This window comes from Amborella trichopoda, chromosome 10, assembly GCF_054954075.1.
Source record: "Amborella trichopoda isolate Santa Cruz 75 chromosome 10, AtrichopodaSantaCruz75HAP2 v2.0, whole genome shotgun sequence".
NCBI classification, from domain to species: Eukaryota; Viridiplantae; Streptophyta; class Magnoliopsida; order Amborellales; family Amborellaceae; genus Amborella; species Amborella trichopoda.
Genome location: NC_142345.1, coordinates 4,056,504 through 4,082,990, shown reverse-complemented (window position 1 = coordinate 4,082,990; position 26,487 = coordinate 4,056,504). Strand labels below are relative to the sequence as shown.

General features: G+C 33.7%; 2 protein-coding genes across 3 annotated transcripts; both read left to right on the top strand.

Moving 5' to 3' along the window:
• The first annotated feature begins 207 nt into the window (after positions 1-207).
• On the top strand, positions 208-9,036 carry LOC18434737 (prohibitin-1, mitochondrial). 2 transcript variants are annotated; one of them, XM_006844800.4, is made up of 6 exons: positions 208-334; positions 2,145-2,326; positions 6,008-6,124; positions 6,716-6,886; positions 7,089-7,301; positions 8,407-9,036. In XM_006844800.4, the coding sequence occupies exons 2-6, from the start codon at positions 2,150-2,152 to the stop codon at positions 8,605-8,607; spliced, it is 879 nt and encodes a 292-aa protein (XP_006844863.1). In that variant the 5' UTR covers positions 208-334; positions 2,145-2,149; the 3' UTR covers positions 8,608-9,036. The 2 variants fall into 2 exon arrangements, with proteins under 2 accessions (XP_006844863.1, XP_011623590.1); XM_011625288.3 differs by having other exon boundaries at positions 2,130-2,326.
• Positions 9,037-21,871: 12,835 nt separating this feature from the next.
• On the top strand, positions 21,872-25,372 carry LOC18434739 (early nodulin-like protein 19). The gene is made up of 2 exons (XM_020667481.2): positions 21,872-22,132; positions 24,845-25,372. The coding sequence occupies exons 1-2, from the start codon at positions 21,949-21,951 to the stop codon at positions 25,183-25,185; spliced, it is 525 nt and encodes a 174-aa protein (XP_020523140.1). The 5' UTR covers positions 21,872-21,948; the 3' UTR covers positions 25,186-25,372.
• Positions 25,373-26,487: the final 1,115 nt, after the last annotated feature.

The following is a 26,487-nucleotide window of genomic DNA, read 5'->3' as shown; positions in this document are numbered from 1 at the left end:
TATGAAAAAATAAATAAATTTTAAAAACTAGAAATAATGATCTTAGTAAGAAAACGTTTACACCATTAGTTTCTATCGTTTTTAGATGGAAAAGATGGATAGTTTATATTTTCTCGACTGCATATATAAAAACACGGTCCAACATAATTTTTCATTTTTTAAAGTTTTTTTTTGTTTTTAATAGTAAGCCCCAGGCCATAATATCTCGATAATAGGGTTTTGGAACCCATCTGTCTCCGACTCTAGGGTTTTAGACAGTCTCTCTCCCTCCCCAGGACTCAAGGGCTAGGGACCAGAGCTCCCTCTCTAACACGACGAAGAGAAGAAGACGAAGGTACGGTCCATCTCCTGTCCTCCCCAGCTCTTGCTCTCTCTTGATATTTAGGTCTCCATGGATTTTTGAAATGATGTTCAAATGGCGTGGTAGTTCTGTAAAAATGCTTAGATTTTGTTCTGTAAAATGCCATGAAGAAACACTCTGGTCTAAGTCTCTTGTGACGAGATGGAAAATCACTTGAAATTTTCTTTTATTGGAGTGCAAGCCGAATTTATTGGACAAGCAAGAAATCTTTCAGTGTCTAAACAATTTGTGAAGAAGGTGAGCAAAAGACATATTCCAGAGCTATGCAGTCGATTTTTAGATTTTTAAGTCATTGATGTTGCAGTTCTCTATTCTCACCTTCTTAATGTCACCTTTGTTTACTTCTGAAGAGCTATCTTCAATCTCAGTGTATATTCACATTATTGATTTCCTGAGCTAGGGTAAAAGAATTCATTTCTTTTTCTCTCGGTATTTCACTATCCTTGAGGGTTAGTTTTCTTCAATGTAAACAATTTTGCCCATTATTTGATAAACTATTACTGGTTCTTTCTAGCCAGTGATTTGGAACAAGGACTCGGTTAGGACTTGCTAGGGTCCCAAGCCCGATTCGGTTTGGTCAGACTTGGCTGAATCCTAGGAACATAATATCGAAATTTTGGGAAACTGGCTGGGCTGTGTCAATTCCCATGGCTTTGGTTTTTGACTTGGCCGTATGCCATGCTGGGTTTTTGATTCACTGCTTCTAACTGTTATATTGGCAAAAGGGATTCATTTCATTGATTAGTGTATTGGGAAACAACCGATATGTGATTATTTTCACTGTTACATTCATTGCTTTGTCTTTTATTGGGCAATAACCGATATGTGATTATTTTTATGGTCTTTGAAGCCTTTCTGAGTTATTGGTGATGTGGTATCTACATAGTTACGGTGTATAAGGGGACATTCCTTTTTCTTTTGAGGACCAATTTGGAATTTATTAGCTATCCTTGAAGTCTGTTTGGTCTGTTGGTGAGTTATTTTTTTTTTGAAGAAAAACTGTTGGTGAGTTATTGAACTGTAATACTATAAAGATGGGCTATACGTCTTCTAGAGTGTGCTCTTTATGCAAAGGAAGATGGATATTATGATCACTGTAGCTATCTGCACAACGGAGTTATGTATATTGACACAGATTCTTATGGATTTTTTGCTTGCACACCGTCTGTTGCCTGCATCATTGATGCAGACTTTGGTCTTTTCTTCTTTTTCCTTTTTTTAAATTAGAAACGTACGAACTTTAAAAACATATATGGATTCTTTTCCAGATAAAGTAAAAACGTGTCTTAATTGAATCAAGGCATAATTGAATTTTTTGGCTACTGATCATGACATAGAATATTAATGTCCGGTTTTGTTTTTTCTTTCTTAAGAAGATACTCGTTTCACTGAATCTTGTTCTTCACGGATTGGGGAATCCCATGCCCTATACCATTGTCTGATACTTACACAAGTAGTTCTTTTCATGCAACATAGCTTTAAAAGTGGATTTTGGAGGCTAGGAATTGTTTGGTGCCAACTGGGTGAGCTATTTTCAATAGTGTTGGTGTACGGATACTTCCAGCTCTGCAGTACAGTTAATTTTTTTTTTTTGATTAATAAAGGAATGTTCCTTGTATGACTGGAACTTTGTATAAGTTTTATTCTGAACTTCTCTGCGAGCATGCGGTGATACTTGTTTGTCATTCTTTCACTATTTCTAATCATGCCATTTAATGATGCGTGTTTTTAAGTTTGTGGAACTTCCAGCTAATATTTTGATTCTCAGCATTTGGTTTTCCAGTCATTATGAATTTCAAAAATGTCAGAGTTCCAAAAGTGCCTGGGGGCGGTGCTGCCTCGGCTTTGACAAAGGCTGCAGTACTTGGTGGGCTTGGCATCTATGCAGCATTAAATAGTCTCTACAATGTTGAGGGAGGTCATCGAGCTATTGTTTTTAACCGTTTAGTGGGTGTCAAAGACAAGGTATTTAATTTGCTTTTTTTCTCTAAGTGAATCGATTTAACTGACCACAGTATGCATTATTCTCTGCTTGGGGTAGATGTTTTGTCCTTAGCATTCATTATGTTGTGTTTCCCTTTTTTATTGTTTTCAGTGGGCAAGCCATGCTTGCTTCATAAAAAGAACCCATGGGATTTGCAATAGTAGCAGTGCATTGATATTTTGATAGTTACGAGAACAATGGATTCATTTCACCTAGTGTACTTGTAGTTTATTTGGTTGTCATAATTAAAATAGGCATAGAGGAGGAGCTAATTAAGATTAAGAATGTTAGTTGCTTCTGGTTTACGTCAAGCTCTGAAGGGTCTTAAATTTGGGTAAGAGAAATGGGATTATGTGGGCACAAGCAATTTCTTCTTTGTTACTCAGAGATGCTGCAGAATTTGGCTCTGGATTGGTTGCAGAGTCAGTTTGATAAATGTTTTACAATAAATGTTTTAGACTTCAATGGTAGGCTATGGCACAGTTGGTACTTCCTGAAATCTTTTTTCTTTTTTTTAAATTAACCTTGCATAAGAAATGTCTTGTTGCACAGTGCTGAGTAATGTGGTCATTTGATGTTGAGATCAAATACTTGGGGTCATAAAATTACTTCCTTTATGAGTTTTTCATTTTCCCTGAAGACTCAGTTATTGATGCTTAATCCTCAAGAATGATTAAGCACATTTAATAGTTTAAACTTTGGTATGATGATCCTCGTTTCTGATTATCCATGCATTTTCTTTTGCCCTATGCCTTGAGAGTGTTCCCTCGTCCATTGGGTATTTGTGATTTACCACAGAAGAGAAGTTGGCTTTGGTTTGCAGGCTGAGTTTGCCCAATTCTTCTCTAGCCCAAGGATAATCAAGGGCTACTTCCTCAACATTATCAGGTGGGATATATCCAAGACAGTGTACCTTGTTGACTTGCTACTAATAATCTTATGGAGGAGATGTTTGACTTGCATAATAAATGTCCAAGTTCTATTTATCCATAAAAAGAAAAATTAGAGGTCTCATTTTTTAGCGATACTCTGATCATGAATCCAATTTGGTTATTCCCATACTGCTAAAGAGGGATCAAGTCGAGTAGTAGTTCATACTAGCAATTAAATTGAGGTTCCTCTTTTAAGTTGATGTATGCTTTTCTCTTTTTGCACTCTTTTTTTTTAAAAAAAATGTTTTCTCTTTTTTCTCTCTTCTCTGTCATTTGTTTGTACTTTTTGTCTTGTCAGGGTTTTTTTTTAGTTTTCTTTTTTTTACTTTTTCTCTCTTGAATTGCAGCTGGTGAAGACCTCATTTATAAGATATGACTGTCAAGTACAGGGAAAAAGTTGCTTAGTTTAGTAGCTAAAGCTGTTAAAGTTAATTTGTCATTGAGATTGATCACGGGGCTGCCTGGGGGTGAAATGGTAGGAGAACGGGATATTCTTATTGACCCACCATCTGAACAGTCTGAAGGAATGGATGAAAGAATTGAACCTTTTGAGGTGGCTGGAAAGGATATTTAAGTGTGATGACTTCCATGGGTGAGGTGTCATCATGATGGGGGAAAGATTTCCAATATTGTGTTGCTCTACTAGACTCATACTTGTTGGGAACTTTGTGCCTGAATTTTTATTTTGAAGAAGTAAATAGAGGCCAATTGGTGAATCTCTAAGGTGAGGACTTTGGGTTTTTTTTGGTGTTCTGCAAATGAGAGTAACTGGGTGATGAACTGAAGAGCAAAATTAACTTGATAGGAATGGTGGTTAATGCTCTTTGGCAATGAGCTGAAGAGGGAACCATAGCAATATGTGATGTGTGGGTTAAAGCTCTGAGGCCGCTTGGACGTGAGTTCAGTTTCATGTCTTCCTTAGCTATAGTCGACATCAGTGTCCCAAGAGTTATGCTAAGTCGACTTGATTGCTGAATTGAAGTTGGCTAATAAGGAGTTCAACTTTTTTTTTTGAGAATGATTCAATATTTTAGTTTGAAGAAACTCAGGCAAGTCATTGGATACAATGACTGAGATTTTCCTATGTTTCAAGTCTCAGAAAATTTTCTCACCTTTTTCTATAACTACGTACTTATTTTCTTTGTAGGGCTGAGCCTTTCTTTTTTTCTAAATCAAACTCACCAAGTTAGTTTGTTGAAGTTGGGAGGCAACTCAGTTGTGGCTTTGCCCCTCTGGAGTGCTTTGCCACGTTTTTTAACAATAGTCTCCATATCATGTTGTGAGAGCCTAAAAATATTGAGGGTCTTTAGTTTTGACAGTGCTTTAGCTTGTTAAAGCTACAGTTTTATTTCTCTTTCTCCTATATGCTTAGCATTTGTTTCTCGTGTGTGTTACTCTCTAGTAGCCGTGTTCTTAGCTATAGGGTTTTCAGAATTTTAAGGAGAAAGTGGAGATCTGCTGTAGTTTGAAACTAAAAAAAGGTTCTTTAGGAAAACTAACGTGTTATCAATATTAAGTTTTCTAGCTCAAGGATCATAATCAGCATTACCCCAAAGACACATTTTACAGTTCTAGACGAACGTTTGGTCCAGTCACGCAGAGGCAGTAAGAAAATGCACATACAACCATACATTTTGAGGTATTGTAATATCAACAGTGAATAATCAACAAGGGGGCTCATGCTAGAGGCAGTGTTTGGTTTTGTTTAATTCTGGCAAGAATGATGGTGAGGAAAGCTAATGCCACAGCTGATGCACTAGCCAGGGAAGGAGCACACTCAGTAGCAGCTCCGGCCGGAATCCATTCAGCACCTTTTTGAGCTATGGGTTCCTTTTTTGTAAGCTTTAAAGATGTATAGCATTCGTTCTTTGGACCCCTTTTTGTACCTTCTCGTGTATATCCCACCTTGAGTGGGTACACTGCCCTGGCTGTGTGGGCTATTCTTTGTAAATCATTTTTCTTGTAATAGAAAATTAACAAGCTCCAAAAAAAAAGAATGATGGCAAGGAGATGTTAATGGAAGCAGAGTTATGGTTACTACTTATTTGTATTGTGTATCAAGTTCAACTCAATGGTTCTCTGCTAATGCTGTCTTCTGTGCGAGTTACAACTGAAGCAAAACATTTCACTATGCTTGTTAACAAAAGTAAAAATAATTCACTGATTTTAAAAGGGCTTTAAAATGAACAATATGGAAAACAGTCTTTTTAACTGAGAACTCATCTATTCCAGTCTGATGGTTGTGAAATGCTTAAATTTGATGATTATGGTACTCATGGTTTGACAAGTCATTTTGTGGTCCTCTGTTAATGATTCTCATGGCTATAATCAATAGCAATGCTTTACCTTGCCTGCTTAGTCGTCCTTATGTCCTTGTACTAAAAGAAATAGATATTGAAGAACGGAACCCATTTCAGAACTGTTGAACTATTATTTGGGTTCTAATCGGAAGCTTTGATTAATGTTGACATATGTAGGAATGAAATTGATATGTATATGGAATGGTTCGTGTTATCCGGTGGTAATCCTTACTGCATGTCTATCTGATGCATCTTTTTTATATGCTCACTGCAAAGAAAGGGAAATAAATAAAACTACTATTAACTGTAGAATAGTTTTAGCACATTCTCTAATGTATTTTCTTTATCCTATCTTGCCTCCTTATCAGTAGCAAGGCCTATCTGGGAAGCAAATTTTCTTTATTCTAATTTTGTCTAAGATTATTTTCAGGTTTATCCTGAGGGGACTCATTTGATGATTCCTTGGTTTGATAGACCCGTCATTTATGATGTCCGTGCTCGCCCCCACCTTGTTGAGAGTACTTCTGGAAGTCGTGATCTTCAAATGGTACATTCTGATCAGTTACAGACTTGTGGTTGTAATTGCTCATTCTTTCAATGTTAATAAATTACTATGGGAGATATTGGTTTGGGAAAAATACCACTACATTCACATATTAAGGAGATTGCAACCATGTCAGCCCTTCTTAGTAGGATTCCATTAATCTCTCTCTCTCTCTCTCTCTCTCTCTCTCTCTCATACACACACACACATTGTGCAGAACAGGGCATGCATTGACCACCAAACCCCTGATATCTCTCTCTCTCTCTCTCGCTCTGTCTTCAGACTCTCTCTCTCTCTCTCTCTCTCTCTAGTTTTTTCAAGGGATTGAAGTATTGGCAAGTTGATATAAAGTTTTTTAGGCACGTGTTTGTCTCTGTCTCTATATGTGTATATAGTTTCATATAGGGATCCTTTGAAAGAATTTACACATTTAATCGACTTCATTTTCTGTCAAATGTTTGCCCTTTATTTTCCCTCACGTTATCCTTTATTTGGAAATATGGCATGGAAATACTCCCCATTTCACTAACTTTTCTGTTTATCCTATCACAAAATAAATATGAAAGACAAATATCCTTTTGGTGCTTTGTTCAGGTCAAGATAGGTCTTCGAGTTCTTACTCGTCCTTTGCCAGATCAATTACCCACTATCTATAGAAGCCTTGGCGAGAATTATAATGAGAGGGTTCTGCCATCAATTATCCATGAAACTTTAAAAGCAGTGGTAGCCCAATACAATGCAAGTCAACTCATCACTCAGAGAGAGGTATTGGTTTTGAGTATCTTCAAGTATTATGCCTTATGGTGGTTCTTTTGAGCATCTTCCTTTATTAGCTTCGTGGTGGTTCTTGTATGAGCTTGGTAGTTTTCCTTATTTTCTCTTTCCACACATAAATCTGAGATCAATTGATACTAAGCATGATGATAATATTCACATATGACTTTTTATAATCTGTGGGTACTTTCAGGCTGTCAGTCGAGAAATAAGGAAAATATTGACCGAGAGAGCTGCAAATTTCAATATTGCCCTTGATGATGTTTCTATTACGGGCCTTACCTTTGGGAAGGAGTTCACCGCTGCAATTGAAGCCAAACAAGTTGCTGCTCAAGAAGCAGAACGGGCAAAGTTTGTTGTGGAGAAAGCTGAGCAAGACAAGAAGAGCGCTGTTATTAGAGCACAGGTATGGAATATTAACATATCCTACATCTATGTCATGCATGTTCTTCATTCTTGAAGAAGTATTGTTGATGCATGATCGATACTTGGACATTGGTGTCAACCGTTCCTAACCGGCATATTACAAAAATGTATAGAGCACAAGAGCGGGGTGAAGCCATTATGTCATGAATTTTTGTTATATATGCGTTAGAAGTCTATTAGTTATAAAATAATAATCATACAAACTTGTGCCTTATTAGATTTTTAGGCTGAATTATTACACTTAGATACCCATAAAATTCGGACACCCATGTTCGTATCTAGGTAACACAGCCCTGTATACTTTATGTATGATGACGCTACTGTAATGTCCATTGAAATTTGTGGACATACTACAAATTGCCTTTCAATTGAGAACCGTCAAAAAGGAATTTTATTCCTTGGTTGGGTAAGTTTTAAGTATTTGCTAATTGTAAATGTGAAAGGTGATTTGGTTGGGAGGAGGTCGGCATCCACATGTCAGCCCATGGTCCAATGAACTTTTTGCATTTCACCTTGATAAAGGACTACTATTATTTGCCCTAAAATGATTAGAAATAGTGACCTTAAATTGAAAATGTCTTGGGGCATGTTAACAAAGTTCATTATAGATAATATCTTGCCCTCAAAAAAAAGAGGAAGAAAAAAGAAACTTCCTTAATATAAAATATGCCCTTCTCTGCAATTTTTGGGGCCAATGGCATTATCATTTTCTTTCATATTCTTAGCATTCTATAGGTATATATTTCCTTTCTTTAAATATCATATTTTGTTTTTCTTTCCGGAAACTGAATATCATCTTTTGTTTGTTCTGTTTTAAACTTTGGAAAATATACAGTAATGCTGTTTATCTTTGGTACAAAAGTGTGATAATCATGTGGCTGGGGCTGCACCTTTCACCATGCTTGAAGTTGAGATAATTTTCCTAAGATTTTGTGTGGAATAATGTACATGCAGCCATTCGATTTCACATTTGATGACTAGGGGGTGATATTTTTGTATGATACATAATGGTTTGATTCTATACAATCCCTTCAGGCTAAACCCTAAATGTGATCACTTCCCCATTTTGATGCTTTGATGATCAGGGAGAAGCCAAGAGTGCTCAACTTATTGGTCAGGCCATTGCTAATAACGCAGCTTTCATCACCTTGAGGAAGATTGAAGCTGCAAGAGAGATAGCTCATACCATCTCCAACTCTGCAAACCGTGTTTTCTTGAGCTCGGATGACCTCTTGCTCAACCTTCAGGAGATGAATTTGGAGAGCCCAACTGGTTCTAAGAAGTGAGGTTAAAGCAGAAACCCGTTATATACACAACCTGTGGGGCTGAATCATGTCTCAATTTTGGAGAATTGGGTAAAGTAAAACAAACTCATTTTATTTAGCTTATTCATAAAATTGCTTATTTTTGGCGAGGGGCATTTTTTAGTGGATTCGCTCACAACTTTCTGAGACTTTGTGGTAGTCGGGATCTCTGCCTTTGTTACAGAAAAATTGATTTTTGTCCATTCATTTTTATGGATTTATGTGAGGCTGAAGCTTGAGTTGCTTTAGGATGAGGTGTTGCCCTTCAAATGTAACAAAAGTTTTCAAATAGGGCAATGATCTTGCCTTTCATTTCCCTTCTTGGTATCAAAAGTCTGTTGTCGACTTCAAAAGGTGTAGATGTTCCCCCTGTTGTTGATAGCTGAAAGTATAAAATATACTTTTTGTGTACTGTATGTATTATTTACTAAACTGTTTTTTTTTTTCCCTACCCCGCCCCTCCTAACCCCACAAAAACCCAAAAAAAAAAAAATGTTGATATCACTACTTCCTTTTGCGTTGTATTTGAGAATTGAGCGTTTTGGATCAGGAATTGTTGATCTCGCTCAGGAAGTGGTCGGGATTGAACTGGGTTTGGGAAGGCCTGCCTTTCATTATTTTTGTGTTTTTCAATTTCTTGTAGCTTATTTAATATTTTCTAATGTCCCTTTATTCCCTCAATAAACCCTATGTTTTTATTTTTTATTATAATATTTTTGGATCGCCAATTTGGACGGATCTAGATTTATTCATATCAACGATTTGAGACGGATATGTGCGATGGACAATACGCCCGACTAGTCTGTGTTTTCAAACACTGCTTTTACATTTTTTTCTATCATAAGTCTCTCCTAACCCGCAAACTCGAGCTCTCTTTCTCGAAACCAGAAATCTCTCTCCAATTTCTCTATACAAAACCCAAATTGTCCCCAAAGTTCTCTCTGCACAGCCAAATTCCAAATTGTTACAGTCCTATTACTAAGTCTACCCCACTTTCTTCTCTCTTGAAACCCAGCCCACAAAACTCAGCTCCCTTTTCGCTACACCAAGGCAACCCAAATATTTGCTCTCTACAGGCTGGTCTAACCTAACCTTATTTGTAGGCAAGGGGAGAGAGCTGGTTCGACCCATATTTTTTAATGAGAGATTATTTTGGCCGGGCCGGGCCGGGCCAGGGGCGTGGGTTTGGTTGCAGAGAATTAGATTCGAGAGGTTTGTGTTGGATTTTGAGAGACCTTGGGGAAACATGAATCCTAATGTTTGGAATCCAATTAGGAATGTGTAATTAACTCGTTAGAAAATGAGCACGTACCATAATATGAGCTAAAATTACAAATGCTATAAGGATACAAAGATTAATTGCTATAAGGATACAAAGATTTGCATAGTTCATCATCAAGGTTATATCCATAGGCGATGCAAACGAATTCACTAAACAATGAGGATGCAATATTTGATGGTGAGAAAATAACGTTCCAAAAGCACATTGATTGGTGGAGGTCACTGATCCCTTCTCTCTCCCTCTCTAGGTGTGTGTGCTGAAGAGCCCCCTCTCTCTCTAACCCTAAGAGCAACGCCAAGAAGAAATCTTTCTTTCTTGGGGCTTTTCTAATTCTTCTATTCTTTCTTTAAGAGGATTCACATTCTTTCTTTAAGAGGATATTTCTCTCGACTTTCTTCAAGTACTTTCTCTCCCTTTGTTTCTTCTTCAAAAGCAACGTTCTTTCCGCAATAGGTACTTTTTTCTTTTGGATCAATGTTATCAAATTCGTTTCGCTTCAGCTGAAAAGGCTGAAGCTTTTGGATTTTAGGCATAAACCGAAGAGAAGCGATTTGGACCGCTTCGGGCTGTTTTAGTCAAATTTTGACTATTTCGAGAATGTTTCAGGTCTATTTCGGCTAGCAAAGAAATAGTTATATAAATGTATTTTTCTATTTTTGTTAATTTTTTTATTTTTTATTTTTCATTATTTGTATATATTTTATATATAAATATCTAATTTATTTATATTCAATTAAAAAAAATCCAATGTCTTCCCCTGAATTGGCCGAAGCAGTGAATTGCTTCATTTTTCTCATCAAACCAAAAAAGACTTCGAAGTGAATCCGACAACATTGCTCTTGATAGCTTCACACGTTTCTCTCTCTTGGTTGTTACAGTAGGTTCTCTTTCAATCTCTCTATATGAAACATACATTTCCCATATGGTGATTCAATTAGGGCAGACAAAGCTCACTTATATAGAAGCCATATACATGCTTTTTTTTAATTTCTAGCTTGATTCAAAAAGTAATCCATAATGTACTGCTCTTTTGTAATTTAGTTTATTATCATTATCATCGAAGCTTTATTCTAGTTATTCCAGATCGACTATTTTTTTGTACTTTATTATAGGAAGACATTGATCATGAAAAGGGTAGGATTTACATCCTCACAACTAAGAAACAATATTATTAATAATGTTTTTATAAAATAGGAACTTGCATGCTTACACTTATCCTTCTTTTAAGTAAGTCGATCATTTTGGTGTCACCAAGCCCAACGGTTTGTAGGTTTGAGAGAAATACCTGTTTTCTGTATTAGAGAAAAAGAGAGCTATTTACGTGCATAGTAGAGAGATAATAATGTTTTATTTATATTTTTTGATAGTTTATTTAATGCGAAGGGTTTATATCAACCCGAGGCTCTAAATAATCAAATTAGAGCCTACCTAAAAACTTTCACTAGAAGAGGTTGTTTTAATACCCAAATCTCCTAAAATTGACCATCTCGACATCCAGATGCATGTACATGAGAAAAAAATTGATTTAAAGTTTTGGGAATAGTATATTTTGTCATGCATTTTTGGACTGTCAATTTTCAAGATTTTCAACTTTTCATAGATCTATCAATCTACACTATTTTCGAAGCTTTAAACTTTTTTCGAAGCTTTAAACTTTATAACTAAAGATGAAAATATATTTTAAAGCTATCAAAAAGATTTCCAGCATTGAAACCACATTTCTTGATACTATTTGAAGGTATGCTCTAATTTGATTCTTTAGATCCAAGGCTCTATACAAACCGCACCCTTATTTAATACATATATGTTGGAACTATATTATCTTTTATTATTTAAAAGATAAATTTATCAAAATACTTTATAAGAGTTGACCTATTTAACATTTTTCCCGTTTACAACCATCCCAAGTCATGATCATATGTGACTTTGGATATAGTAATGTTTTATTTATATTTTTTGATAGTTTATTTAATTCATATATGTTGGAACGGTATTATCATTTATTATTTTAAAGATAAATTTATCAAACTACTTAATAAGAGTTGACCTATTTAACATTTTGCCCATTTACAACCATCCCAAGTCATGATCATATGTGACTTTTGATAGGTAATTTGAAGTTAGGTCAAAAGATATGGGTAGAATGTTAAATAGTACGTATCTTATGAATATTTAGGAAAATTTCCCTTTTAAAAATAAAATGGTGACAATAAAAAGATAGCAACGAAGGATATAAAAGGTAATTTTTTAAAGCTTTCCTAAAAATCTTGTTTAGAAAAGGGCTTTTTGGATCTCTAGAAAAATATTATCTTAAAGAATCTATTTCATGTGAAATACATTTCTAGCAAAAATATTTTCTAGAACATACTTTTTTTGTTGTTTGGATAGCATCTAGATGCACTCTAGAATTCCCTGGACTTAGAAATTGGTCACTCAAGCTGGTTATTACTCAAGCTGGTTATTGTTAAGAAAAAATTGCATTTGAATTTATATTGAAAAGATCATCAAGCAAAACCCACTAAACTTATTAAATTTAAGGGTAAGGTATATGATACTAAGGGTGGAAAATGGGTCGGGTCAACCTATGTACCCAAGGGGTCAAGCTCGTCAAGTTTGTGTCCGGACCCAAACAATGGACCCAATAGGTCGGCTCTAGATCCACTTGACCATGACTCAACCCGGGTTGGGTCCGGGTCTGGGTTGGATCCTATCGGGTCGGGTCCGAGTAGGGTCATCTTGACTTGACTTGGTATATATAAGATTCATATAAATAATATTAATATAAAATAAGTTTTCAATATTTTTTTTATTTCTAGACTCTAGATCGGGTCAGCTTGGACCTGACCCAACCCATTTACACGCCTATCCAGGGGGTGGGAGGAGAGAGAGAGATTTGGATTAGTAGGTTTTTGGCTCCTGATGGAAAACTGGCTGGAAAAAAGATTTTCTAGGGTGAAGCCATGGAAATAGGTTTCTATATTTTGGGCTCAAAATGCAGAAGATTTATGCCAGAAAAATTTCTTAGATTTGAATCCAAACATCGGAAATGGCAATTTCCTTAGAAAACCATTTCATGGCAATCTCTTTCCAGAGATCCTAATGGCCCCTGAGAAAGGATTTTAATATTTTAATTAATTAAAAAGTCCTTTTAAGATATTTGAAAAGTCATGGCATCAAAACGGTGTTTGAAAAATCATAATATTTTCATAAAAAATGCTTTGAGGGAGCATACCTTGCGTATTCGAGGTTTGGGGGAGGGTTTGTTTGTCTGGGCCTTTTGTTCGTTGTTTATGTCTGCTACAATGATTTGACACACACACACACACACTCTCTTTATCTTTGGCACTGTTTGTTAAGATAGAAATATCTCTCTAGGAAAGAGGTTTCACAAAAGCCGCTTTCCCCAAAAGTTTCACTAAATTACATATGGTCTATCAGTGTTGTGTTTAGCACTTTCTTCCGTGCTGCTTTCTCACGAAACAATCATGGGAAAGTAGGATAGTCAAGGAAATATCCCTCTTCGATACATAAAGAAAGAATAAGCTATACTATAGAAGTGAAGTACACCCTAAAAAATCTAGTAGAAAAGAGTGTTTTGAGGTTGAAAAACCTTCTAATTGATCATCTCGATGTTAAAATGTATAGATATACATATAAAAGGGGAATTTTTAAATCTTGAAAATAATACATCTTGTAACAAGTTACCTGGAGCACCTATTTTCAAGTGTTTATATATTTGTTTAATTTGTACCGTTTTTGTCTTTTTCGAAATTTGAAATTTCATAATTAGGTTGGAACATAGATTTTTAAGTCATCATCAGATTTCTAATTTCTAACACTGGAACAACATCTTCCTGCAAAATTTAGAAGAACATTTTACTTGTATAATGTATAAAAAGGTAGACATTTTATACAAGGGAAAGGTTTATATAGAGCCTAGGCTCTAAACAATCAAATTTGAGCCTACCTAAAAAAATTTACTAGAAGATGTTTTGATGCCCAAATATCTTCAAATTGATCATCTCGACATCAAGATATATGGACATGAGAAAAAAATATATTTTAAGTTCTGAAAATAGTGTATTTTGTGACGTATTTTTTTATCGCCAATTTTTAAGTTTTCATAGATCTATTAATCTACACAATTTTTAAAGCTTTAAACTTTATAATTAAATATGAAATATATTTTAAGGCTATCACAATGATTTTCAGTATTAAAACCACATTTCTTGACACTATTTGAAAGTAAGCTCTAATTTGATTGTTTAGAGCCTAGGCTCTATACAAACCGCACGCTTTATACAAGCATCACCCCTTAAAAGAAATCCAATTTTATATGGGCCTCAGCACCACTATTCTAAATCGGCCTTTTCTGTCTGTTTTCGAGAGAGAGATATATCATGTTGGGTGGACAAGTATATTATGATCCCCTGGGATCATACTATGGCATAGTTCAACACTGTCCAATCATTAAGATGAGTGGTCATGGTGTGACGAGAATGATCCCTATTGCTATTTTGTTACCGTATTATATGTTTCACAATCTGCATTCAAAAGATCCAACGCATAAGTTAGTTTAAGGGAATGCCCAAAGTGTTGATGCAATAGTAGGCACTTAACAACCCACATTCAATTTGTGCCGATTGAATGATCATGGTCATGTTTAATTTTAGAATTTTAGTTTTTCATAAAAGTCTAAATTATTTGAAATTTTGAACACCTACTTTTTAAAAATAGGTGGAACCTAATAAAAATATAAAAAATAATTTATAAAAATAAATTGACCAAAGTACCACTGAAAGTATTAAAGGTATTTTTATCAATTTACTTTTTAAGAAATAATTTTAAATATTTGTTATTAGATGCGCCCTAATGAGAACACTAAATGCTTCATTTTAATTTCAAGTGATTTCAAAGTATATAAAAAATATTAAAATTCAAATATGAAATACGATCGTGATTGTTAGATTGACCCCATATTCAATATGTACTGTTGGGCCAATATTATTGCCTCAGGCCTTGGGTGTATAAAAGTTACCCAAGAGTGTAAATAAACAAAAGGGATTGTGTATTATGAGATCATCTATCTTTCATGCAAAGAGGTCACAACTATTCCCCGCCATTAGATGTCGACTTGGATGACTTGAAGTATGTCCTAAAATTCGATATTTTTTTTTTTTTTTTTTTAACTTTGAGTCTAGTCAATAACATGCTCATAACCACCCAGATTGAAATCCAAAAGACCAGAGTGATTATGATATCATTGTACTAAAAATAAATAAATCTCGTTATACTAAAAATAAGTGGTCTCTTCATATACTTTTTCTATACACAATAAGCTCATGTAGAGGCACGATATACAAAGTTTAAAATACAAATAGCTCTCTTTACTTAAACAGATCAAAGGAAGTTGAAGTACATGGTGTGCACTCTCAGTGGTTCCTTTAAGTACCAAAAAGAAGTTTATATATATGGTGAGTCCTCAAAGTGGTTCCTTTAAATGGCAACATATTATTCACTCTATTTCTCTCTCTCTCTAGGCCTCTCTCTTTCTAGGACTTTTTCTTTTTTCTGGGTCTTTTCTTGTCATACAAACTTCTCTATTTCAGGATAAAAAGATAGGGTAAAATGAATGTTATTGTTATAGTGGCCATTGCAAAGGACACCCCTGGCCAATATGTTACATGAAGGTAACATGGGGTATAGAAAATTTTCCCTGCATAGCAAAAAACATTTCCTTATTGGTATAGAACTCTTAAGGGCTTTTATAATGCTAAGATGGTTCTAATTTAAAATCATAAAATAAAAAGAAAATAAAGTTTATATAAAGTGTCAACTTTGTACTATTAAAATAAGGTTTATCTTAAGGGCAAGTTTTTTTATGCTTCCCCTTTAGCTTAAAACTTACATGCTTCTCCTTATCCAACCGTCTATTTTGAATGGATGGCTAAGATGGCCACAATCACAATGTCATGTCTTTACATTTTTTTATTTTTAATTTTTTTTTTCTAAAAGTTATTTTGACACCAAAATTAAAGCATCAACTCCTCTCTTAAACTCATACTTGTAAAAAATATAAAAAAATTATTACCAATAAAATAAAATGACTAAAAACCCCTGAAAGCTATGCGGGGTATTTTGGCAATTATATTTAATCGATTGTTTTTTTAAATATTTTTGACAGGTGTGCCCCATTGAGAAGATGATACGTACCAAAATTTATATTCAATACAATTTGTAGAAAAAACTAAAAAAAAAATATTTTGAGGTATTGGATCTAGATCAAACGGTGTGTGGCTCACTTGATCTAAATTGGATGGCTGGATGGGAGGGGAATCATATATCTTTTATGTTGTAGGGAAAATAAAGAATCCTTTCTCTTATCTTAAAGGAAAAAGTTTATATAAAGTGGCAACGTAGAATTAAGGTGCACCTCAAAAATTTATTGAAAAAAGTTGAAAAAACCATGTAATTGATCATCTCAACATCAAGATGTATGAATATAAAATAAAAAATAAAAAATAAAAATTTGAGCCCCAAAAATAGTACATCTAGCAACACATTATCTAGGCCGTCTATTTTTAATATTTTTATATATTTATAGATCTATTAGATTTGAATTATTTTTAAATTTTTAAATTTTATAATTAGAGATGAAAATAAATTTTCCAATAATCTTAAGATTTTTTTACGCTATAATTGGATTGTTTAAGGTTGCAACCTTATGCAAACCACACCCTATCTTAAAAACCCACAGAAAAGTTTATTCCAATGTTCAAAACGCTCAAATTAATTGCATAACTTTGATATGTATGGATCCTATGGATATAAAAAAATAGGAGTTGAAGTCATACAAAAAGGTGCATCTTATAATGAACATTCATTGTCAAGATTTTTAAATATTAATAGCTGTGCTTGCACCATTGGAGCTTTGAATTTCATATTTAGGGGTGAAAATGAATTTTTGGGCCATGGCAGGGATTTCAAACGCTAGAACTGCATCTTTTGCCGGGGGTTCGGCAATGCGCCTTCCTTTGATTGTTTAAGGTTGATTCTCGTTATGCATATCATACACTGTAGAATAATGAAACACAACCATTTTCATTATAATGATCAATTATTATAGGAAATAAGCTAATATATCTTCAATTTTAAACAAAAACAAATAAATAAATAAGTTAATATATCTTTAAAATAAACTAATATACTTCAAAGATTGTATGCTATGCGACAATTTACCATTATTACAAGGAGGTCACAATCACCTATAGCCATTAGATATCAAATTAGATTGTTTGGTGCAATGGTTTAAAAAACGGATCGGTGACCCAGATCGGGCTTCCAAAAAATCGATCCGGATCGGTTAATCGGCGATCCGGATAGGGAATCGGGTGAATCGGTCAAAATAAAACTTAAAAAAAATCCGAAAAAATTATTAAAATTCATTATAAATATTGTTTTTTAGGAATTTAATAAGAAATGAGGGTACTCCATTAAGAATTTTCATGTTTTTGAATGAATATGCGAATATTGATATGTTCTTTCCCTGCATGAACCGCCATTCAGCATTTAATTTACAGTATTTCGTGCTCATCCCTACACTGTTGATGTTGGGACTCGATATGTAAATAATATGGTTGAGATAGGGTGGCCTCAGAATCATCATCTCTCTCATTTTCTCTTTGAATAATATGGATTACAAAAAAAAAAAACAAATTTTCAAAAAAATCGATCATGGATTAAAAAAAAAATCACAAATTTTCAAAAAATTCTATCATGGATTACAAAAAAAAATTCGATCATGGATTAAAAAAAAAAATCACAAATTTTCTAAAAATTCTATCATGGATTACAAAAAAAAATTCGATCATGGATTAAAACAAAAAATCACAAATTTTCAAAAAATTCAATCATGGATTACAAAAAATTCGATCATGGATTACATAAAATTCGATCATGGGTTACATAAAATTCGATCATGGATTACATAAAATTCGTTCATGGATTACAAAAAAAAACAAACAAAAAAAAACAAAAAATTCAATCGTGGATTACAAAAAAAGAAAAAAACAGTTTGATCATGGATTACAAAAAATTCAATCATGGATTACAAAAAACTCTATCATGGGTTACAAAAAAAGCAAAAAACAAAAAATTCAATCATGGATTACAAAAAAAAAACAAACATTTCGATCATGGATTACAAAAAAAAAACAAACATTTCAATCATGTATTACAAAACATTCGATCATGGATTACAAAAAATTCTATCATGGGTTACAAAAACAAAAAAAAAACAAAAAAATCGATCATGGATTACAAGAAAAAAAAACAAACATTTTGATCATGGATTACAAAAAATTCTATCATGGGTTACAAAAAAACAAAAAATTCGATCATGGATTACAAAAAAACAAAAACAATTCGATCATGGATTACTAAAAAAAAAAAATTCCGTACAGGACTAGCCGATTCACTGTTCGGACTCGCCAATTCCGTACAGTGAATCGGCGAGTCGCTGTACAGAATCGTCCGGTTCTCTCTAGAACCGGACGATATCCCATTTTTTTGCCGATACGATCCACTTTTTGCGATTTTCGAGTCGAACCGGGTGAGTCCTGTTTGACTCGGCGTTTTTTAAAACACTGGTTTGGTGTGTCACAAAGTTTGAATTTTTTTTTTTTTTAACTTTAAGTCTTAATCAATAATACACTTACAACTACCCGATTTGAATTCTAATGGAGAAATGTGATCGTGACCCCCTAAATGGCCTCTTTGTATACTTTTCATGTACTTTATAATATTTCAAGTATTGACCGATCATCAGGACTTAGGATTGGGTTCTCCGGGATCTTGAGCCAGAGATGGAGGTTGGCTCTATTAAGTCGAAGGCCAACTCAGTCATGTAAGAGACGCTGGACTCGATTGAGTCTTAACAAAATCAGTGACTCGGATGCGATTCGCCTCGAGGGATACCGCATCCAGCATGTAACAAGTGAACAGGGGTGGCTCGCGTTGAGCCACCGATTGTTTAACCACTGATTTGGACTTTTTTTTACTCTCCATTAATTTCCTATTTTCCTCATCTTTTCTCCAATTTTCACCCCTTTCAGTATGTTCTTTCACAACGATATTGTTATTTAACAGGAGGACACTCCTGGTTCCGTTCTGTTATGAACCTTTTTAAAAAACTTTTAGAGGTTCCCCCACATGAGCACGTATAAGATGCTCCAGGGACTGTACAACAACTCCCTCGGGTAAAATAAATACTAAGGAGGAGTTTTTTCATCTATAATTTTGGGATTTCTCCAAATGTCGTTAAATTATTATTTTCAAGAAAAAAATGAATTTTGAGTTCTTGAAATCTGGATCTTTTTCTCAAACAATTAGACAATTCGTTTTAATTTAAGGACACATGTAAAGTGCAAGATATATATGTTTTGTTTGAGGGTGGTCCTTGGTTTCTAGAAATGGGGAAGGTTTCTATACTTTCCCTATATCATAGAAGTTCTATGTTTCCCCTACCACCCAGCCGTCTAATTTTGATCAAGAGAGTTACTCATCGTTTGATCTTAGATCTGATGTCTCAAAGTATTTTATTTTTAGTTTTTTTATACAAATTGTATAAATATGAAATTTGGTACGTTCTATATTTTCATTGGGGCACACCTATAAAAAATATTAAAAATAATTTTTTGATAAAATATAATGATCAAAATATACATGAAACTTTCAAAGGTATTTTGGTCATTTTATTTTATTGAAAATATTTTTAATATATTTTTTGCTAGTGCGAGTTTAATAGAAACATGAACGTCCAAAATTTGGTATCAAAATATTTTATATAAAAAATCTAAAAACAAAATAGTAGAGAGACGTGACATTGTGATTGGAGCAATCTGAGCCCTCTATTCAGAATGGACCGTTGGACAAGGAGAAGCATATAAGTTTTATGCTGTTGGAGAAGGACAGAAAACTTGCGCCATTGAAATTACATCCCAAAAATTGGAATCCGAAAACTATTTCTTTGACCGAGGGAGCATGAAATATTCTACACACCCAACAACTGCATATTTCTTACTCATGGGAGCATAGTGTGCATATGTTCCCTTGTATATAACTAGGGGAAAATTGTTTCATGCGGCGGGGACTATATTTTACTGTCCCCAAGTCATAAAGCATCCATTTTAACAATGGATGCAAATTAGCGGTCCATCTAAAAATAATTTAAACTAACGGCCCAAATGCTTTTTTAATAAATTTATCATTTTTTATTATTAAAATCTATTTATTTTTTTATATTCATGATCTCCATATTAGAGATTTCATATCTTTAAAAATTATGTAAAAAAATCTCTCAAAAATAGATTTTTAAGAGCTGACTCATTTTTATACATACTCATATAAACCCTGTCCATAACTAAAATCCGTATACATAGAGTTCAACCTTTAAAAAAAAAACCACAAAGTCATCATCATATAAATGAAAAAAAAAATGATGCCACAATAATTATATTATTGACTAATTTTTAGAGGGGCAAAATTCAAGTGTTAAAAAAATCAAAATCTATAGTTTAAAGATAACTAATAGAGCACTTCTTTAGGGAATCCCTATGTTAGTATCTCTTTGGCCGAATGAGTTGATGTACAATGTGCTCCATCTATTTACTACCCAAAAGAGAAAAAATAGTAATTGCTTCCCAACAACATATTTGCCAAAGCAAGAAATTTCTAAAAATTCACAGCATTTTCCTGTTTGACAACTGGAAATTCGAGAATGAAAAGAGTCCACATTTATAAAAAACGAGGAATATGGACACCACCGCCCATGGAAGAGCGAATTTCCTATTTTTGGGCTCTATCTTATTTTTAAAAATGGATACAAAACTTCAAATAATTTTAAGTTTTCTAAAATTGAATCGAATTGAAATTTGGAAGGTGTATGCGTCTAATTAAGTAAGTTTCATAAAACATATCAAAAAAATTATTTATATAAAATGAAATGACTAACCTACTCCTCGAAGAAAAATGATCATTTCATTTTTCACAATTTTTTTTTTAAGAATCGCATAGCATTAAATTTCAGATCCGCATTAAATTTCAGATCCTTCAAAATATATGTAAAATACTAAAATTGAAATACTCTAGACCGTCCAATTGTTGGGATACATAGTATTTTAGGTGATCTATAATATGGAGTTTTAGGGGTGTTCCATTCATTTTATATATATATATATATATATATATATATATATATATATATATATATATTTAAGGATTTAATATTTTTTACAAGTGTAAGAGGGCGAAAAACACAGATGCCCTTGATTTTAGCTTAATCCAACGTATAGAAAATAAAATAAAACTGAACCACAGTTTTGTTAATGAGATTGTAATGTTTCTTAAATGAATAAATTTTAAAAAATTATAGCACATCCATGATCGGTCTAGCAAAATGGGAGCTCTGTATCACATAAAAAATGATTTTTTTTTGGGATAATGTAAGAGCATATCTAAGTATTTCAATTTTATTTTATTTATATACATTAAATTGTCTTCGGGGCTTTTATACTTCTCACTCTCAAACACCTATAAAAAATATAAAAAAATAATTTGAAATGAACGGTTGGAATTGACTAACTTTTAGGTCTCTTGAAACGAATATTTACGTACAGTAATAATAATCGAAAGTGTTGGGTATTTTGATAATAACGGAAACTAAAAAAAATATTTACAAAATTTTCTCTAAACTAAATATAGTTTTCTAATATCCCATAATTCGAGTCTTCGTATTCCAGAAATGGAAATCGTTTTCGCCCCGAAATTTCGTAAGCCCTGTTGAAAACGAAATTTCGCCGCACTCGGAAATACAGGGTAGACGCGCTGGAACTGCATGCAGCGTATGTGGGCTTAGAGAGAGAAAAATGTCCGGAAAAATTCGTAGAGAGAGAAAATGGATGGCATAAAAAGGAGGCCAGTAATCTTCTCGCTACTCCTATTACTATATCTGTGGGCTCAAGAGATTCATTGAGAGAGAGAAAATGGAGGGAATTAAGAAGAGGTTTTTGCTTCTGCTTTTGGTTGTTGCTTTAATGGCTGCTTCCTCTTTTTCTTCTTTGGTCTCTGCAACTCTTCACAAAGTCGGAGGAAACAGTTTCTGGAACCCTGGCGTCAACTACACTGAATGGGCGAGTCATGATCGCTTCATCGTCGGAGATTATCTCTGTGAGTTTCTCTCTCCTCGTTTTTTAATGAATCAAGTTTCTCTCTCTTCTTTGTTCGTGTGAAACAAAGTTTTTCTCCCTTACTTTTCTGAGTGAATGAAGTTGCTGTCTCCTCTTTTTTTGAGTGGATCACGTTTCTCTCTCCTCTTTCGATTGAATCAAGCTTCTCTCTCTTCTGTTTTGAATGAATATTCTCTCTCATCGTTTTTTTATCGAATCAAGCCTCTCTCTCTTCTTTTTTGAATGAATCTTCTCTCCTCTTTTTTTATTGAATCAAGCTTCTCTCTCTTCTTTTTTTACTGAATCAAATTTCTCTCTCTGTTTTTTTTAGTGAATCAATTTCACTCTACTCTCCTTTGGGAGAGAATGCAGTTTCCCCGTTCTCTTAATTTGAATGAATCTAAGCGTCTCTCACCTCTTTTTTCAGTGAATCAAGTCTCTCTCACTACTTGCTTTTGCAGTGTATCAAGTTTCTCTCTCCTCTTTTTTAATGAACTGAATAAAGTTTTTCTATCATATTTTCTGGTAAATCATCTCTCTCTGTGAATCACGTTTCTGTCTCTTCTCATTTGGTTTCATTTCCTGGTGCTTTCAGTCGCCGGAATAATTCTCCGGGCCCATTGAGTGCCGGAAAGGTAATTATGCCATGTCCTTTTCATTCATTTTGAGGCACTTTCATTCGCCGGCTTTTTGCTTCTGGTGGTTCATATTCAGTGTTCCGCTACTGTTTTGGAAATCGCCCCCGCTCGAGTAACTGGACCACCACAACCCTTAGAAAAAGGTCGAAAAAGTAAAAATTTAAAAATTAAAAAGATGATTTATGTACCGATCTTAAAATTTTAGGTAAAATATAAAATCTTCTATAAATTTATAGGAAGAAAGTACAAAGATCAGTTAACCCATTTTTTTTTATTTTTTTTCCTAAAATTGTCTCTCACTCGATTCAAATTTTGATTATTTTTTTTAAAGTTTTTTTTTTTTGTTAGTAGGAACCTTAAAGCTTGAGCATGGCCCTTCCAACGAAAAACTAAAAAAAGAATCAAAATTCGGTGCAATTGAAGGGTAATTTTGAAAAACAAAATTAAAAAAAAGTGGGTTGAGCGATATTTATAATTTCCATCCATAAAGGGAACATTTTATATTTTATCTAAAATTTTGAAATCAATAGGTAAATCACTCAAAAATAAAAAAAAAATAAAAAGTAAAAAATTTAAAAATTTAAAGAGTTAACAGAAATCATTAGTACACTGAAATAATAAAAGACATTTATAAAAATAGATTTTTGAAAATATTGATTTATACTTGAATATTTTAAAAAAATAAAAATATGAAAGTTCTCGAATCATCTTGAAAACTATTAAAATCATGTTAAAAGAATATTTTCAAACCCTGATTTCTAGACTTATATTTTTAACTTTTTTGTTTTTGGAGGGGTGTTTTGGCCAAGAGATTATACAACTCGCAATACATAGATTTTTTTTGGAAAAGTATTTACATAGAACCGAGGCTCTAAACAATCTAATTAGAGCCGACCTCAAAATTTTCATTAGAAGTGGTTGTTTTGATGCCCAAATATCCTTAAATTGATCATCCTGATATCAAGATGTATAGACATGAGAAAAAAATGGATTTCAAGTTTTGGAAATAGTGTATTTTATAATGCATTTTTTTACTGTCAAATTTCAAGATTTTCAAGTTTTCATAGATATGCTAGATCTACACTATTTTTACATATTTAAATTTTACAATTAAAGATGAAAATATATTTTAAGGCTATCACAAAGATTTTCGATATTGAAACCACATTTCTGACACTTTGATTGTTTAAAGCCTCGGCTATATACAAACCACACCAATTTTTTTTTTAATCCATTATTGTATAAATTTGACAAAGATTGCTGGTTTTTTTCTTGTCATAATCCCAATTTTTTATATTTCTTATTTTTTTGGGTTTTCTAATATCCTCCACTAAAAATCAATTTTTTTTAAATCCATTATTTCTATATTTTTCAAGCTTATTTGTACTAAAATTCGTTTATTTTAATTTAACTTTGGAGGAAGTTTATATGGAACCGAGGCTCTAAATAATAAAATTAGAAATTAGAGCCCACCTCAAAAATTTTACTAAAAGAGGTTATTTTGATGCCTAAATATCTTCAAATTGATCATCTCTACATCAATATGATATATGGACATAAGAAAAAAGTGGATTTCAAGTTTTGGAAATAGTGTATCTTGTAATGAATTTTTGGATTCCTAATTTTCAAGATTTTCAAGTTTTCATAGATTTGTTGATCTACACTATGTTTGAAGCTTTAAACTTTATAAATAGAAATAAAAATATATTTTAAGGCTATGGCAAAGATTTCCAATATTGAAATCACATTCCTCTTACACTATTTAAAGTTGCGTTTTATTTTAATTGTTTAGAGCCTCGGCTTTATACAAACCGCATACTTTTTGCTATATTTTTTATATTTTATATTTTTTTGGAAGTTTTTTTTTTGGGAGACTTTTGGCCTCCATTAGTATTCGAGCGAGTCCGCAGGTAGCGAGTGTACTCGCCACAACAACTCGCCTTCAAGGGCAAGTACCTGAACACCGTGTAAAACACACACTCTCTCTCTAACTTCCATCAATCAAAATCTATCCATGAAATGAATCTTTCTGTCTCTCTAACTTCCATCAACCAAAATTTGGCCATGGAATGAAGCATTCAGGTACCAGAAGGGCATGTACTCCCTATTCCGGGTCAATGAGAGTTCATACAACACCTGCTCTACCCAAGACGCCATTGCTAACTTGACCACTAGCAGTGGCCGAATCGTCGTCCTTCTCAACGATACGGGGCACTATTACTTTATCTGTGGAAATGGCTTCTGCTTTGGAGGAATGAAGATGTCTCTTCTGGTCTTAGAGAGAGAAAGTGAAGAATCACCATCTCCCTCACCAACCCCAAATGGGTCCCCATCTTCTCTCTCTAAAGGATTGAGCAGAGCTTTTCAGGTGAGTTTTCTTCTGGTGGTTGGCTTCTTGGTTGCTCTCCCCTGGTGATTTTGAAATATGGAAGAAGATCCCTCTCTCTTGTTGGGTTTTGAAGTGTTCTCTTCATTTACTATTATAGTGTGTGGTTCTTGAGCAGAGAGGAGGATTGTGAAAGTAATGTGATTTGTTGCAGTGGCATCTGGATAGTGGTATTCAATGGAAAAAAGGAAAAGAAACAAAAGGAATGTTCTGATCCTGGGAGTCTACACCTTTTAAATATGGGTTTGTTGAAAGAAAGACGATATCTGTGGTGGGCTGAGGGGAGAAAGAGAGAGAGAGAGAGAGAGAGAGAGAGTTGAAGTCTTTGAGTCATGGGGTGGAGAAAGAAATTCAAGTTTTAAATAGGGGTGGCAACGGGCAGCGCCGGGTCGGACCCGGACCCATAAACAGAACCAATTTGCAGGATCCGAACCCAGACTTGGACCTGAAGTTATCGGACCCGATTGGATTCGACCCACAAATAATAAGAATATATTTAAATAGTATGTCAAATAATAATGTCACTAATCATGTCGGGTCGGGGTTAGGTCAACATGGACCCGAACCCGAATAGTCTTCGGGTCAATATTTGGACTTGGATCCGATCGCCGGGTCCAATTTTTGAACCCATACCCATACCCAGAACCGTCCGGGTCCATTGCCACCCCTAGTTTTAAAGGTGGATGAAGTTCTATAGAGCCTAGATTTTATGAAAACAAAATAAATCCTCATCACAAATCCTTATTCGGAAAGCACTTTCAGCAATAGAAGTCCTTATGATAGCTCTGAAATTAATTTTCAATACGACAATATAATTTGAAGCTAAAAAAATATAAGAATCTTGCGAATCTATGAACACTTATTTTTAGGATAAAATGGATGGTTGGGATAATTTGTTACAATATACAAACTATTTTTAGAGTTTGAAAATTTTAAATTTTTTCATAACCGTAATGTTTTAAGCCAAGATGATTGATATAAAGGTCTTTAAAACTTGAATTACAATATTCAATGAGTTATGTGGTGATGCTTTGCTTATTTTGAAAAGGGATGCAGCCCTATTAAACCATTTTCTTATAAAGTTTGATTGTGAGAGATGAATTTTTTATAGAAAAAACTAGGGAAATTAACATAAATATATGTATTTTTCAGAGATATTGAAAAAATATCTTAAAAATCTTGATTTTTATTTTCATCTCATTTTTCCTTCGATTTGCCTCTTTTCTAAAATGTCATTTAGTTCAATACTCTCACTACAAAAAACGATAGTTGGGTAATGAACGTAAACTTTATCAAAGCCTTTAAAAGAATGAACATGTTCGGTACTCTCAT

Coding starts and splice junctions, on each gene's coding strand:
- LOC18434737 (XM_006844800.4), top strand. CDS start 2,150: ATGAATTTCAAAAATGTCAGAGTTCCAAAAGTGCCTGGGGGCGGTGCT. Junction 6,125..6,715: donor GAAGTCGTGATCTTCAAATG/GTACATTCTGAT, acceptor TGCTTTGTTCAG/GTCAAGATAGGTCTTCGAGT. Junction 7,302..8,406: donor GCGCTGTTATTAGAGCACAG/GTATGGAATATT, acceptor TTTGATGATCAG/GGAGAAGCCAAGAGTGCTCA.
- LOC18434739 (XM_020667481.2), top strand. CDS start 21,949: ATGGAGGGAATTAAGAAGAGGTTTTTGCTTCTGCTTTTGGTTGTTGCT. Junction 22,133..24,844: donor CATCGTCGGAGATTATCTCT/GTGAGTTTCTCT, acceptor CATGGAATGAAG/CATTCAGGTACCAGAAGGGC.